Source organism: Thunnus maccoyii, chromosome 10 (assembly GCF_910596095.1).
Source record: "Thunnus maccoyii chromosome 10, fThuMac1.1, whole genome shotgun sequence".
Taxonomy (NCBI): domain Eukaryota; kingdom Metazoa; phylum Chordata; class Actinopteri; order Scombriformes; family Scombridae; genus Thunnus; species Thunnus maccoyii.
The window spans coordinates 350,001-366,174 of NC_056542.1; the positions used below are offsets into that span (position 1 = coordinate 350,001).

At 44.0% G+C, this 16,174-nt stretch overlaps 1 protein-coding gene across 1 annotated transcript in view; it reads left to right on the forward strand.

Annotated features, from left to right (window-relative positions):
- The window catches only part of thbs3a (thrombospondin 3a), a 62,786-nt gene extending 46,618 nt beyond the window's left edge, over nucleotides 1-16,168 (forward strand). The window contains exons 15-24 of the mRNA XM_042424278.1: nucleotides 1,767-1,885; nucleotides 4,259-4,311; nucleotides 4,991-5,172; nucleotides 5,841-6,019; nucleotides 6,111-6,159; nucleotides 6,249-6,445; nucleotides 7,987-8,159; nucleotides 13,784-13,923; nucleotides 14,178-14,233; nucleotides 14,581-16,168. Of these exons, the coding sequence (XP_042280212.1) occupies nucleotides 1,767-1,885; nucleotides 4,259-4,311; nucleotides 4,991-5,172; nucleotides 5,841-6,019; nucleotides 6,111-6,159; nucleotides 6,249-6,445; nucleotides 7,987-8,159; nucleotides 13,784-13,923; nucleotides 14,178-14,233; nucleotides 14,581-14,703 (1,271 nt within the window). The 3' untranslated portion in view covers nucleotides 14,704-16,168. The remainder of the gene's footprint in view (nucleotides 1-1,766; nucleotides 1,886-4,258; nucleotides 4,312-4,990; nucleotides 5,173-5,840; nucleotides 6,020-6,110; nucleotides 6,160-6,248; nucleotides 6,446-7,986; nucleotides 8,160-13,783; nucleotides 13,924-14,177; nucleotides 14,234-14,580) is intronic.
- The last annotated feature ends 6 nt before the right edge of the window (nucleotides 16,169-16,174 follow it).

Below are 16,174 nucleotides of genomic sequence, written 5' to 3' on the forward strand. Positions count from 1 at the left end.
TTTTTCAAGCAAAAATGGAAAAAAAATATTTGGTTTCAACTTCTTCAATGATGCTTTTCTTTGTCATTTAATGATCATTGAAGTTATTTTTCAACATCAGCTGGATCCAGTTTCCCAGATGTGACAGTTTTATATCATAGTAAACTGCTGTTGATCAGACAAAACAAGTCATTAGAAGTTGAGATGTTCCGAGCGGATCCTAATGATAAACCTGATCAGATGGATCCTCTCCGTCCTCTACAGAGCAGCACCTCACTGCAGATCAGATCAGCTGATTGACCTTCACTTTGTGACTCGTTTAATGACAAAGTGAAACTTGTCTGTTGTCGGTTTGTGTGTCTGTGCTCCAGAGATCTTCTGTGAGTGAAGAAGCTCCACTCTGTCACAGCGCTGAGTGTTTCTGTAGTTCCAACAACTCAACAACAGAGTGAGACATCTTCTCTCCAGAGGATCATTTACACTCATCGATCAATAGTTTGACGCCGAGACGTTCAGGGTTTAGATCAAGTACTTACAGCTGTTATTGAATGTGTCAGATACATATTTATTCAACATTTCATATCTTCTGCTGCTGTAAAAATAAGCATCTGATCAGAATCTGTTTCAGCAGATAATCAATATTAAAGAACATCCCTGGTTCTAACAGTCAGTCTGACTGTGCGGCAGGAGGTGTTTTCTCCACACGCATGTTAAAGACTGTCTGTAAGTATGTGACATGTGTATGAAGCATTAAACTGTGTGTGCAGGCAGTGATGGAAAGTCACTAAATACATTTACTCAACTACTGTATTTAAGTACAGTTTAGAGGTACTTGTACTTTACTTGAGTATTTCCATGTGATGCTACTTTCTACATTTCAGAGGGAAATATTGTACTTTCTACTCCACTACATTTATTTGACAGCTTTAGTTACTTTTCAGATGAAGATTTGACACAATGGATAATATAACAAGCTTTTAAAATACAACACATTGTTAAAGATGAAACCAGTGGTTTCCAACCTTTTTGTCTTTTGACGTCTTACAAAAAGCAGTGTGTAGTCGGGGTCACATTTCACATGTCTATGAGTTGTTAACAGCTCCACCAAATAGTGATTTTTCCCTCTAAACTTCTCACATGCTTTCATTTCAATAAATGTTCAAATGATCCAATATTTCAGCAAAAATCAAAGATTAGAGAAAAAGTCCAAAAACTGAAAACAGATTTGTGTATCAGAACTTTGTTTTTTCTTCTTTCCTCTCCCATTAATCATCTCACCACCCCTCACATTTATCTGCTGACCCTTTGGAGGGGCCCGACCCCTAGGTTGGGAACCACTGGACTAAACTAGCTAACTGTATATAAAGTAGTGTAAACTAGCTCCACCTCCAGCAGCTACAACAGTAACATGCTGCTCTAACACTGATGCTTCACTATTAATAATCTAATGATGTCATATATAATAATATATCAGTCAGAGGGACCAAACCACTACTTTTACTGCAATACTTTAACTACATCAAGCTCATAATACTTATGTACTTTTACTGCAATACTTTAACTACATCAAGCTCATAATACTTATGTACTTTTACTGCAATACTTTAACTACATCAAGCTCATAATACTTATGTACTTTTACTGCAATACTTTAACTACATCAAGCTCATAATACTTATGTACTTTTACTGCAATACTTTAACTACATCAAGCTCATAATACTTATGTACTTTTACTGAAATACTAATCAATAGTAAAACTATGTGAGTACTTCTTCCTGTCTGCAGGTATCCCAAATGTTCTGGATAACTGTCCGAAGGTTCCAAACCCGATGCAGACGGACCGAGACAGAGACGGAGTCGGAGACGCCTGTGACAGCTGTCCTGAACTCAGCAACCCCATGCAGGTAACACACACACACACACACACACACACACACACACACACAAACACACATGTGTGTGATATATCAGCCAATCCAAGGATTCTCCACTGGTTCCCAGTTGCTGCTCACATTAAATTCAAATTTCTGACACTTGCTTATAGAACAGCCACTAAACCAGCTCCCGCCTACCTGAACTCCCTCATTCAGGTCTACACTCCCTCCCCCCACTACGCTCTGCCAATGACAGGCGCCTGGTACCACAACAGGACCCTAACCCAGCTAGACTCTCCTCTGTAGTTCCTCGGTGGTGGAACGAGTCACCAAACTCTGTTCGATCTGCAGAGGCCCTCTCAGTCTTTAAGAGAAGACTAAAGACCAGCTCTTTCATCAACACCTCACACCTGATGAACTGTAGGGAGAGAAAAAACAAACAAAAAAACAAAAAGCCATGCTTCTATGCACTCTAATCATCACCTTGTTGCGCTGCCTGTTGGCATCTACGTCCTATCAGGCCCAAACTCCAGCTTTATGTCTCTTACTGGTGTAGTTGGTTCCTGACTGGATCCCTGCTGGTGTCGTTGTCTCCTGACTGGATCCCTGCTGGTGTAGTTGGTTCCTGACTGGATCCCTGCTGGTGTCGTTGTCTCCTGACTGGATCCCTGCTGGTGTTGTATCAGTCTCATATGTACGTCACTTTGGATAAAAGCATCTGCTAAATGAAAAATGTAAATGATTCTCAGTCATCCAGGTCTGGACTTGATGGTTGATGTGTGGGGTTGATTCCAACGTCATTGATACCGTTTGGTTCGTTAGTGCTCCTGGCTGTTCTAACCACTGTCCTTAGAGCCACATCTCACTGACTCCATCCTACAAACCTCTGATCTGTAGAACAAGACCAGCTGTTCAAACTGTGGAGTGAGGAGGCCGCCTCACTACTGCACGACTGCTCTGAGAACGCAGACTGGGAAGTGTTTGCACGGGGCAGACTTAGAGGAACACACCTCGTCTGTCTTGACTTATGTAGACTTCTGTACTGAGACAGAATTAACCACCAAAACTAGGGATGCACGATATTGGATTTTTTGCCGATATGCCGATATTTCCAACTCATTGTGGCCGATATGCCGATATATGCACATATTTCTTCCAGCTGGCTGAGGAGACTATTATACATGCAGCATAGATTGTACTAAATATGATCAATAAAGACAATATATGAAGGAAGAACTGAGGAAGACTGGAGTTCAGGAGCTCAGCGTTAAAACTTTAATGAAGCTGCCAAGTGGGAGCAGCAGTAGAGTTTTCATTGAGTTTATTAGACAGACAGGATTAATGTGTAGGATTTAATCTCTGGTCCACACTCCGGACCAGAAGGTGGCGGTAATGCACCTGATACGCTGGTTGACAACCACCGTTATAAACCAAAAAGAAGATGAAGTTTTTTATTTTTCAAACAGAGTGGTACATCCTGTCAAGAAGCAGCGGGTCTGACGGGCAGCTGAGTGAAGTGGAGCCTGCGGAGGAAACACCGGGACCGTCAGGGTGAAACAGTCCATCGAGGGAAGCACAGGCGGCGAAGGAGATGGCGACATATCAGCCTCTCAGAATTGGCAGAATTCGCCGATGCCGATATTTCATTTTAGAGCTGTTATCGGCCAATACCGATGATGTGCCGATAATATCGTGCATCCCTAACCAAAACCACCAAAGTGTTTCCAAACAAAAAACATGGATGGACGGAAATGTGAGGTCTCTGCTCCACGTACCAGATGCTGCCTACAGGAATCCCTGAAGGACCTGAGGAAGGGCATTACAACATTGGTACAACATTATTTGTACAAGCAGCATGTAGCATGTAGCTTGTAGCATGTAGCTTGTAGCATGTAGCTTGTAGCATGTAGCGTGTGGAGAGGCATTAAAACCATATCAGACTACAAGAGCAGCACCTCACAGAGCAGCCACCATGTTGTCCTCTCTGACACCCTGAACCAGTTCTTTACACTTCGACAACCAAACCAGCAGAGAGCTCAAGCGACACCCCTGGTGGAGGAGCAGGTACTCGTCCTACCACACATCCTCAACCCTGATCCTGAACACAGGAGCACTGCAGGGCTCAGTCCTGCACCCCCATCCACACGGCACCGCTGTACTGGGACTACTGGAGACACACTACAGAGAGGACGTCCAACATCTGGTTGACTGTCCCCTCGCCATCAGGGAGGAGATCCAGATCCATCAGAGCCTGAAGAACAGCTGTAGCCTCCATCACTCTCCAACACTTCATCACACACGTCTGACGTCTCTGTCGCTGCTGCAGAGTTCCACTGTCTGTTATAACCGACAAGCAGGTCAAAGGTCACAGTGTGTTGACCTTCATGTTTCCTCTTCTTTCAGACGGACATCGACAACGACCTGGTGGGAGACGTTTGTGACACCAACCAGGACACGTATGACACACACAGACACACACACGCACGCATACACGCACACACACACACACACACACACCTCACACACACACAGACACACACACACACACACAGACACACACACACACACACGCACGCACGCACGCGCGCGCACGCACGCACACAGACACACACACACACACGCACGCACGCACACACACACACACACACCTCACACACACACACACACACACACACACACAGACACACTCGCACGCACACGCACACACACGCACACACACACACACACACACACACAGACACACACTATTTATTTATTTATTTATTTTTGTAGTTCAGAGAGGAAACAGCAGCATAAAAACCAAATATGACGCTAACTGACACCGTGAAGCTAGCAGGCTACAGGAAGTAAACACAACAGTACAGATGATGCTATGATGCTAAGCTAAAGGCTGTTAGCCAGCAGCTCTGTTCTAAACTGGCAGTCGAACAACAAACAGGCTCATAAACAACAACATCAAACTTACAGAAAGTAAACATCAGATTCTACTTCAAAGAACAGCGGAGAGGAGAGAGTCCAAATGTAAATAGATAAATAAATATAGATAAATAAATAAATAATTAAATAAGTAAATAAGTAAAGGTTTGTGAGAGGGAGAGCTGCGGAGGAGAACTGGTCCTCTGGTTGTGTCTGCAGGGACGGAGACGGGCTGCAGGACAGCAGAGACAACTGTCCCGACATCCCCAACAGCTCCCAGCTGGACTCTGACAACGACGGCCTCGGAGACGACTGTGACCATGACGACGACAACGACGGTGTCCTCGACGACTACGACAACTGCCGACTCATCGTTAACCCCAACCAGAAGGACTCTGATGGTAACAGCTGACCTGTCTGTCTGTCTGTCTCTCTCTGACCTGTCTGTCTGTCTGTCTGTCTCTGACCTGTCTGTCTGTCTCTGACCTGTCTGTTTGTCTCTGACCTGTCTGTTTGTCTCTGACCTGTCTGTCTCTGACCTGTCTGTCTGTCTCTGACCTGTCTGTCTGTCTCTGACCTGTCTGTCTGTCTCTGACCTGTCTGTCTGTCTGTCTCTCTCTGACCTGTCTGTCTGTCTGTCTGTCTCTGACCTGTCTGTCTGTCTGTCTGTCTGTCTCTGACCTGTCTGTCTCTGACCTGTCTGTCTCTGACCTGTCTGTCTGTCTCTGACCTGTCTGTCTGTCTGTCTGTCTGTCTGTCTGTCTCTGACCTGTCTGTCTGTCTGTCTGTCTGTCTGTCTGTCTGTCTGTCTGTCTGTCTCTGACCTGTCTGTCTGTCTCTGACCTGTCTGTCTGTCTGTCTGTCTCTGACCTGTCTGTCTGTCTGTCTGTCTGTCTGTCTGTCTGTCTCTGACCTGTCTGTCTGTCTGTCTGTCTGTCTGTCTCTGACCTGTCTGTCTGTCTGTCTGTCTGTCTGTCTGTCTGTCTCTGACCTGTCTGTCTGTCTGTCTGTCTGTCTGTCTGTCTGTCTGTCTGTCTGTCTGTCTGTCTCTGACCTGTCTGTCTCTCAGTGAACGGTGTTGGAGACGTCTGTGAAAACGACTTTGATAACGACGCTGTGATGGATTTGATCGACGTATGTCCGGAGAGCGCCGAGGTCACGCAGACAGACTTCAGAGCCTATCAGACGGTCATTCTGGACCCGGAGGGCGACGCCCAGATCGACCCAAACTGGGTGGTGCTGAATCAGGTGCCCCCCCGATACGGTCTATATGTTGCTGTCAGCTTGTTTCCATCTGTCTGTTTTCAGCTGATGGTGTAAAGTGATGTTGTGTTTGCAGGGGATGGAGATCGTCCAGACCATGAACAGCGATCCTGGACTCGCTGTGGGTACGTCCTCTTATTATAAACTGTACTAATCCAGATCCGGACCTGTAGATCCAGTGTAGAACGTCCTGTCGTCCTCTGTGGGTCTGCAGGCTATACGGCGTTTAACGGCGTCGACTTTGAGGGGACGTTCCACGTCAACACGGTGACCGACGATGACTACGCCGGCTTCATCTTCGGCTACCAGGATTCCTCCAGTTTCTACGTGGTGATGTGGAAACAGACGGAGCAGACGTACTGGCAGTCCATCCCCTTCCGCGCCATGGCCCAGCCCGCCCTGCAGCTCAAGGTACCGTGTTCTACTGTGTTCTACTGTGTTCTTCTGTGTTCTACTGTGTTCTACTATGTTCTACTGTGTTCTACTGTGTTCTACTGTGTTCTACTGTGTTCTACTGTGCTCTACTGTGTTCTACTGTGCTCTACTGTGTTCTACTGTGCTCTACTGTGTTCTACTGTGTTCTACTGTGTTCTACTGTGCTCTACTGTGTTCTACTGTGTTCTACTGTGTTCTACTGTGCTCTACTGTGTTCTACTGTGCTCTACTGTGTTCTACTGTGCTCTACTGTGTTCTACTGTGTTCTACTGTGTTCTACTGTGCTCTACTGTGTTCTACTGTGTTCTACTGTGTTCTACTGTGCTCTACTGTGCTCTACTGTGTTCTACTGTGCTCTACTGTGTTCTACTGTGTTCTACTGTGTTCTACTGTGCTCTACTGTGTTCTACTGTGCTCTACCGTGCTCTACTGTGTTCTACTGTGCTCTACTGTGTTCTACTGTGTTCTACAGCATTCTACTATGTTCTACTGTGCTCTACTATGTTCTACTGTGCTCTACCGTGCTCTACTGTGTTCTACTGTGCTCTACTGTGTTCTACTGTGTTCTACAGCATTCTACTATGTTCTACTGTGCTCTACTATGTTCTACTGTGCTCTACCGTGCTCTACTGTGTTCTACTGTGTTCTACTGTGTTCTACTGTGTTCTACTGTGCTCTACTGTGTTCTACTGTGTTCTACTGTGTTCTACAGCATTCTACTATGTTCTACTGTGCTCTACTATGTTCTACTGTGCTCTACCGTGCTCTACTGTGTTCTACTGTGTTCTACAGCATTCTACTATGTTCTACTGTGCTCTACTATGTTCTACTGTGCTCTACTGTGTTCTACTGTGTTCTACTGTGTTCTACTGTGCTCTACTGTGTTCTTCCGTGTTCTACTGTGCTCTACTGTGCTCTACTGTGTTCTACTGTGCTCTACTGTGTTCTACTGTGTTCTACAGCATTCTACTATGTTCTACTGTGCTCTACTATGTTCTACAGCATTCTACTATGTTCTACTGTGCTCTACTGTGTTCTACTGTGCTTGACCTTTAACCTGTCAATAAACTAAGCTAATAAATAAAAATGGAAAAGGACAGCAGCTGATTGGACGATCACAGCACCAAAGTATTGTGGTTCTACGCCGTCGACCACAAAATTACCGACAAAGATCAGGCTGCTCTGACAGAGCGGCAGTGTGACGTCTAGACGCCCTCTGACCGCTGACAGATGGACAGTAAATTATCGCCGACACGTTACGATATCTGGGTCGTGTTCAAATTCATCCGAATGAGTTGTTACTTGTTACTTGTTAGTTTGAATTTGTTCAACCTTGACTTTTTGAAAAAGTGGCAGCCTATGACATCATGTGACTCTGAAAGTTAACGCTGACAACTGACGAGTGACTCAGCCGTTTAAGCGTCTCAGTTGCAGGTTTGATTCCTTCCAGCCTGAACCGAAAGTAGAAATCAATGGAACCAGTAGAGACATGAATAGATTCCCTCTGTGTCCTGCAGGCGGTGAAGTCTCGGACCGGACCAGGTGAGTTTCTGAGGAATGCTCTGTGGCACACCGGAGACACACATGGAGAGGTGAAGCTCCTCTGGAAGGACCCCCGCAACGTCGGCTGGAGGGACAAAACTTCATACCGCTGGCAGCTCAGCCATCGGCCCCAGGTGGGCTACATCAGGTGAGAACTAGACCCGCAGGTGGGCTACATCAGGTGAGAACTAGACCCGCAGGTGGGCTACATCAGGTGAGAACTAGACCCGCAGGTGGGCTACATCAGGTGAGAACTAGACCCGCAGGTGGGCTACATCAGGTGAGAACTAGACCCACAGGTGGGCTATATACTTGGGGAGGACAGGAGGAAAACCAACATGAAATCTTACAACAAACCGTATCAAACTATATCAGTGTCCCACCTGATGAAATCGGAGGGGGGGGGGGCAGTTTTATATGCCAATAAAACAATTTGCTTGAGTGGTGTAAAGGCTGCTTCTTTAAGACATTTAGCATCTACATAATATCTCTAAACAAAGAAGAGCTCATTTTAGCCATGGACTGGTTCAGATGTGTGATTTTACCAACAAAGTGAAATTAAAATTTATAGTATTACTCTATTGTGACAACAAATGTATGTTCTCATTAAAAACAGACAAGATATCACATGATTTACACGTGTTTCCTGTGTATTTTCTTAGTATACAGAAAAATATAAAGTAGCACAAAGCTTATAATGTGATACAGGAACAGATCAGTGCTGAATACTAGAAAGACTGAACACTAAAAACATTCACAGATCTAAAAGTGTAGGTTCACATCAGAAAGTATTAATGCACGTATCAAATACATGATTTACACTCTTATTCTTATCTATGTGCAGATAGATACTATATTTTGTAGACTATACAAAACACACTACACTACACTAGGGGTGCAACAGATCACAAAACTCACGGTTCAGATCGTATCATGGATGTGAGTCACGGATCAGATCATTATTAGCATCAGCGAAAAAAAAGGGGAGACAAATAAAAATTTATTTTCCATTTATTCTGTAACAGCCATAAACAGCAAGGAACTTTTGCTCATGGTCTTAAATGAAAACAACATTTAAGATGTCCAATGTTTAAATAAAGTAAAATAAAATATATAAAATATTCAATGCTCAGTTATTGCAATATGAAGCATGAAACCTTCCTCTTTTAAACAGTGAATGAAACAGCCTCTGTCCACATCATCAAAACTTGATGATAACAAACATTCACCGCTAACATCAGTTAGCAGCTAGATGCTAATTAGCTGCTCAGCTGCAGCACATTAAACAGCAGCTAAACAACTCAAATGTCACATCGGACCGTTAGACGCTGGTTTGATCGTTGCTCTTCAAAATCCCTGTTAGCAACACGCTGTCTGTCCATGACTTGTACTTACAGCAGTTTGTTTACTTTGTCTTAAATGAGACATTAAATTTTGCAATTAATCCGCAGTTCATATGCCTGCTGAACCGTGGGGAGTGATCTGTATGGATCAAGGATCAACTACAATCAGTTATACCACTAGTTAACACTTGTTATTCTAATTACTTTAAGCTTATTACTCAATATACGTCTCAGCTTAAAAACAAACTAAAGAAACTGTCAGAAGCAAGCAGCCAGACCTCCTGCACACTGATCATACAACATCAACAGGTGACTGAACAACCACTCAATTAAAAAGACAGCTCACTGTAACTTCAACAAGCAAACTAACGTTACCCACAACACATTGTATGATCTCTGCTGTATTCTTGTTAAGGAGATAAAAAACACAAAAAAGCCACACAGACATTTAACCATCAGAGATGAAATTAGCAACCAAAGAGACAGAGAGAGAGAGAAGCTGTATCTGACTCACGTTATCTGATGTCTTCTTCTTTCTATCATGGAGATGAAGTATTCATGTCATAACATCCATTAGTGGCTGTTGGTCATCTTGTTAGTTAGTTAACAGAACTTTATGGCTGCTGCTTAACCAGTCTGATATCATTAGCGACAATGACAAACAAGCTAACTCTCCTGGTTGTTTCTCCGGTTGCTTCTCTCTCCAGCCTCCCCGGCAGCGTCCTGCTGCTGCTGCGCTGCACAGTCCAGATAATTTCTCCCGTTAGCTTAACAACAATCCTTAACAGTCCTTCCATGGATGTATAAAGAGTCCTTCAGGCTGCTACAACAAGCCAGCTGTTGTACTGGCTAACGCAAGGAGCTATCTACTGCTGCTACTCTGCCTTACAGTGGAGAGAATTGAAGATGACATCTGGAAACTATCATTGGACCGACTCAATGTCAATATTGCATTCTGGTTGGAGCATCATTTTACGTGTCATGGCCAATCAATCACAGATTAGCATGAAAAAAAATGAAATACAATGAGTCCAATGTAAGAGATCCCGCCCTGCAGAGGTCAGCAGGCACCCGACCTCCTCTGCCCCCCCCCCCCCCCCCCTCCCCCCCCCACCACTTCACACACTGCCCTTTGTCCTCCTACCCTGCAGGTGTCGCTGTTGAAGCATTTTAAACAGAATATCAGTAATGGATTTTTTCCAAAGAGGAGAGAAAAAATACTTTATAAATAATACTGAGATTTGTAATGGTTTATTTCAACCAAATATTCTTTTTTATATTTTGATCTCCCTCTTGCCTCTCAAAAAATAGAGGAGGAGCAACCTCCTCTGCTTCTATGGACCAGCCTCCACTGGTCAGTACTGTGCACTACTGTGCAGTACTGTGCAGTACTGTGTCAGTACTGTGCAGTACTGTGCACTACTGTGTCAGTACTGTGTCAGTACTGTGCAGTACTGTGCAGTACTGTGTCAGTGTGCAGCTGTGTTTCCGTCTCTCTTTCTGTCTTTTTACTGCATTCTTTCCCCTCTGAAACCTCTTTGTGGCTCCGGGCCCCCCGGTACTCTATTGTACTGGTCTCTATGACGACCAGAGCCCTGGCCAGAATCTGCCTCGGCAACCGTTGATATGCAGATCAGAGAGACAGAGAGACGCGCAGGCTGAACTTCATCACTGGATCATGTTTTATTGTAAAAAGCAGTAAAGTTTGTGATGTGGAAGCTGCAGTTTGAGGAGAGAACATGTTTAAACACACTGATCAACATCAGGCCAGATGTGATCTGTGTACACTTCACTGTCGTCATGGAGATTTTATTTTCAGTATTTGAATTGTTCGGTAATCAAACACTGAAGTTAAACAATCGGTGATCCCAAACTGATTTAAATCTTTACAGTCAGAAATCTTTGAGCTGCTTGTTTTTGGAAACTGCAGCAGATTTCAAAAAGTCTGAGCTCACATTCTTCAGTCGGTCAGGAGGAGAAAAAGAAAAGAAGAGAAGAGAAAGGAGGAGGAGGAGGAGGAGGAGGAGGAGGAGGTGTGTAGAAAGTCTTTTCAGAGAGCTGAACAGAGGACAGAGCTCAGGTCTGTACTCTATTATCATTTTAAACAGTTCACTTCTTCTTTCAGCTGCTGCTGATGTTCTGATATGTTTAGTGTGTCTGCTCATATGAATATAAAGTGTTTTATTAATGTACTTATATTCTGGTGTTGTATATATTTATATAAATATACATTTATATTTACCACACATCTCCAGGTCCATCCTGCTGACGTGTGCAAACATCTACAATAAAATAAAACGAGTCATCTGCACTGATGAATAAAAAATAAAGATCCAGAGAAACAACTGCAGAGAACGAATCAGCATCACTTTCATCATCAATGAATCTGACAGTTATTGATTAATCATTCTGTCTATAAATGTCAGAAAATAGTAAAAAAGTTCAGTTGTAATGTCTCGTCATCACGGTGACATCATCACGGTGACGTCATCACGGTGACGTCATCTGACTTTGATCAACAGTCGCAAACTCAGAGATTCAGTTTATATTCAGAAAAGCTTCAAATCATTTCAGCAGCTAATTATTAGATGACTAAAACCAAACCAAAGCGTTTGGTTTCTTACCCGGCGTGTCCCGGTGAGTGTTTGGTTTCTTACCCGGCGTGGCATAAAGTGCCTGCATGTTTCGAAGGCAGACAGCACAAGCCTTAAACAACCAACCAGCTCTTTCTTCAACACCCCAGGAATGCTGGCCAATAACATATAAGTGAGAGACCCAAACTCCTCACTTACCATCTAAACAACCTCTTGCAAACAGAAAGGATCAGATGAGGAACCCCCATCTCCTGCATGGTCACCAAACCAGACCACTGACCCAAACCACCTTTGATCCTTCAAGCTACAAGAGCAGCAAGATGGGAAGACCAGTTCACATCCCAGTATGAACTGATGGTACCATTTGGATAAACGACCCCATCATAACTCACCTCTAAGAGCCAATCAGAGACGAGCTGCCACCAACTTTAATCCCACTGTGGATTTTGATTTTCAGGACATGAGTGACCAACCCAAGAACTGATCACTGGATAAACCAGCATAAGACACAAGACATGCTGCACAATATGCCATGCTCCATTCACTCACACACACACACCCTCTAATGGCATGGACCCCTGCTGTCTGCAGTCAGACCAAAGAGAACAGAGGAAACCCATGGACTTACAAGATTAGTTTTAGATTTTGTCCAACGACAATTATTGTTGTATGTTGATATGTTAGACTTTTATTCCACTGCCTTTAAGCCAAGAAATGTACCACTAACATAATCCCATCATCCTTGATAACACTATCATGTTTAGTATCATTCTGCTTGTTTCACTTTCAGACAGTCGCAAAAGTTACTATCAACAGTGCAAAATTAGGAATCATGAAATTGTTAAATTGTAAATACTTTGATTAAAAGAATAACCGTATTCAGGAATTGTCCCCTTCTGGACGGGCAGCCTGAAACTTTAAAACAGTGTCTTATCTGAGACTCTGCACTGCTGTGTTTTGTGTTTTGTGTGCTGGTCCTTCTTGCTCTCTGCTGTGCCGGTGGAAAGCTTGCAGTTTGCTAGTCTGAAGATGTGACTCAGAGCAACAGGAGGTGAAACCTCAGAATGTAGAGTCACGAGTTGAGGGTCAAGCCTAGAAGAGCCTGAACCAGGAGCTCTCTTCCAATGGAAACCTTTCAACTCCAGACCGGCTGACTCACTCATCATTACCAGATCCAGACTCCAGCTCCTCACCCCAGCACATCGAACTCTATTCTCCACAAGAAGCCGCCCCAGGGAGCAAGCATTTGTACAAAACCTTCACCAACGTGCTTAAACCCTGGTGCATCATGATTGTAACTTCAATTGGCAATTCAGAACAAAGCTGTTGTACCGTTGATTTGACTCGCTGCTTCTCAGGTAACAGTCATCTGTTTATCAGGTCTCTCATATCAACTACACAATAGATAACTCTGCATCACGCATTCAATCATTCACTAGCCACTAAAATGTTGTAGTGTTTAGTACTTGTAGCTGTAGTATTAGAAATAAATGTGTATATAAAGTGGACTTGTTTGTGTTTTCTTGTGCTTGCATCTCAGTCACTTAACCTTAAAAGACCTATATGCTCACAATATCATAATTAAGATTAACAACAATCATCATTCTAATTGACCTCTCTTGTGTGGCCAACAAGGAGGACTATTTCCCTGTTATTATACCTGCTCTAATATGAGTTATGTCGCTGGACGAATAATTTCATGTTGGAGTTGTGCACAATAATAACTCATAACTCCCACATAAAGTCATAAAGATATTTGAGTGCACAGATCTCTACACTGGCGTGTGAGCGTTTGGTTTGTGACCCTGCGTGTCCCTTTGTTCCGGTGATTTCAGGGTGAGGCTGTTTGAGGGGATGGACATGGTGGCGGACTCCGGCGTTGTGACTGACACCACGATGAGAGGCGGCAGGCTCGGCGTCTTCTGCTTCTCACAGGAAAACATCATCTGGTCGAACCTGCGCTACAGATGTAACGGTATGACCTTTGACCCCAGCGGACATGTTCTACTGAAAATTTAAGTCAAACTGAATAAATGTTTCCTGAACATCTGGGAAGTGACACCGATGCTGCTTCTCCCAACAAAGATGTTAAAGAACTTTGATATAAAAAATGCTCGTCTTTACGTTACGTTGTTATTTTGACGACAGGAAGTATAAACTGCTGCTGCTGCATGAAACATATTTAAGATTATTAACTTCATTAATGTCAGCTGATCTGTTGTGTTTCAGACACGGTGCCCGAAGACTTCCAGTCTCATCGTAAACAAGTTCTGATGCATATTCAGGTCTGAGAGCTGCAGACGGACTGTTCACACACACACACACACACACACACACACACACACACACACACACACACACACACACACTGTAAACACACACACACACACACACACACACACACACACACACTGTAAACACACACACACACACACACACACACACTGTAAACACACACACACACAAACACACACACACACACACACACACACCCACACACACACACACACACACACACACACAGCTCAAGCTTCTCTGAGTCCACTTTAACTGTAGTGTGAGTGTGTGTTGTACATGTGCAGTTTGAATGAGTGTGTGTGTGTGTGTGTGTGTGTGTTTGTCTGTATGACAGGTGAGTACAGGTGTCAGAGCAGCAGTCTGGGGAAACACTGACGAGAAGCACCTGAAGGCACCATCAGTGTTGGTCTGTGAGGCGTTTAAAGTGTCTCAGATCGCGTCCACACTAAGCGGTTAGACTCATGAACGCATCTTTTCTCCATTTTGTTCCTCCGTCCAGACTAAAACTGTTTGAAAACGGAGTTTTTCTAAACGTCCTCCAGAGTGTGTAAACGTGAAAACAGAGCTTTGTAGAAACGCTGTCATATCGCTGACAGAACAGATGGTGGCAGCAGCGCAGCGTTTCAATGGAAGAGGAAGAAGAAGAAACAATGGCGGACGACTTCATGCGAGTTTTGTTCTCTTTATTTCTACTTTGACAGCTTGTTTAGAGTTAAACGTTATCGACCATCTTTCTCTGCTTAGACTAAACATCAGGAAGCTTTATAACGATTCTTCTTCACTGGTTTTCTGTGGCAGCTCGTCTGTCCTCTGCACATGCCCAGTAGGAGCAGAATGACCTGTTTTGGCGTTTTAATGTGGACGGAGGTATTTGCAGCAACGAGCTGAACCTGCTGCTGTGGACGCAGGTCGATTTTACTTGAAACTTTACTTGTTTTTACTAGGAACAAGGAGCAGGTTCAGTCCTCTGATGGACACACCTGCGTAGGCCACGCCCACTGAGGGGCGGAGCCTGAGAGAGAAAAACACTCACACACACACAGGAGCAACTGTTTTAATGAAAACCTTCCACTTCATGTGTTACAACAGCAGGCGGGAAGGTTTCCTCTATTCTCAAATCTGTCGCAGAAACATAAAAACATACTGGCATCAACATAAACACATCGATTGTTTCCATGACGCCATTGATGCCAACGATCATGGAAACGTCATCTGAGCTCCAGAGAAGGAAAGAGTCGGTGTTATCGTCTCTGCAGACGTTCCAGAGTTCATATATATTAGCTTGTAAATCTGTCATAAACCGAGCAAACTGATTAATAAAGTGACGGACTGATAACCCGGCCTGACACCTGAACACTGATCAGCTTCCTGACGTTCACGCTGAAGGTCGGCATGTTCACATGATCACAGGAAGTGGATACTGTACTCACAGATGGTGTCCTCTCACTCCAGTGAAAGAGCTCGCTGAGCGTAGAAGCTAAAAAACATTTTGTAGTTTCTGTTTGTCTCCGTGGTGTTCGGCTGCTGCTCCGCTTGTAGACTTTACATTGATGACATCACATTTAATGTAAAAGTCTCTTCTCTGGATTCTGGGACAGTTTGTTAAATATAAAACACAAAGAGTAATAACTGAGCTCGTCTGCAGTCCTGTCAGTAGCTTTACAGTCTTTTATAAACGGAGCGATTGTTTGACTGCAGTTTCATGAATCTGCTTCATAAACATTCAGAGACGAACAAGTGGATTTAACGTCTGTCTGACTGACGGCTGCTCCAAAGACCTTCTGTCTCATTTTCATTCATCAATATATATTTACAATATGAGATCTGGCAGCTCCGCCTGGTCGCTGGAACAAGGTTCCAGACATCGTGGTGTTTCTGGTGTTGATGGTGTTGATGGTGTTAATGGTGTTTCTGGTGTTTCTGGTGTT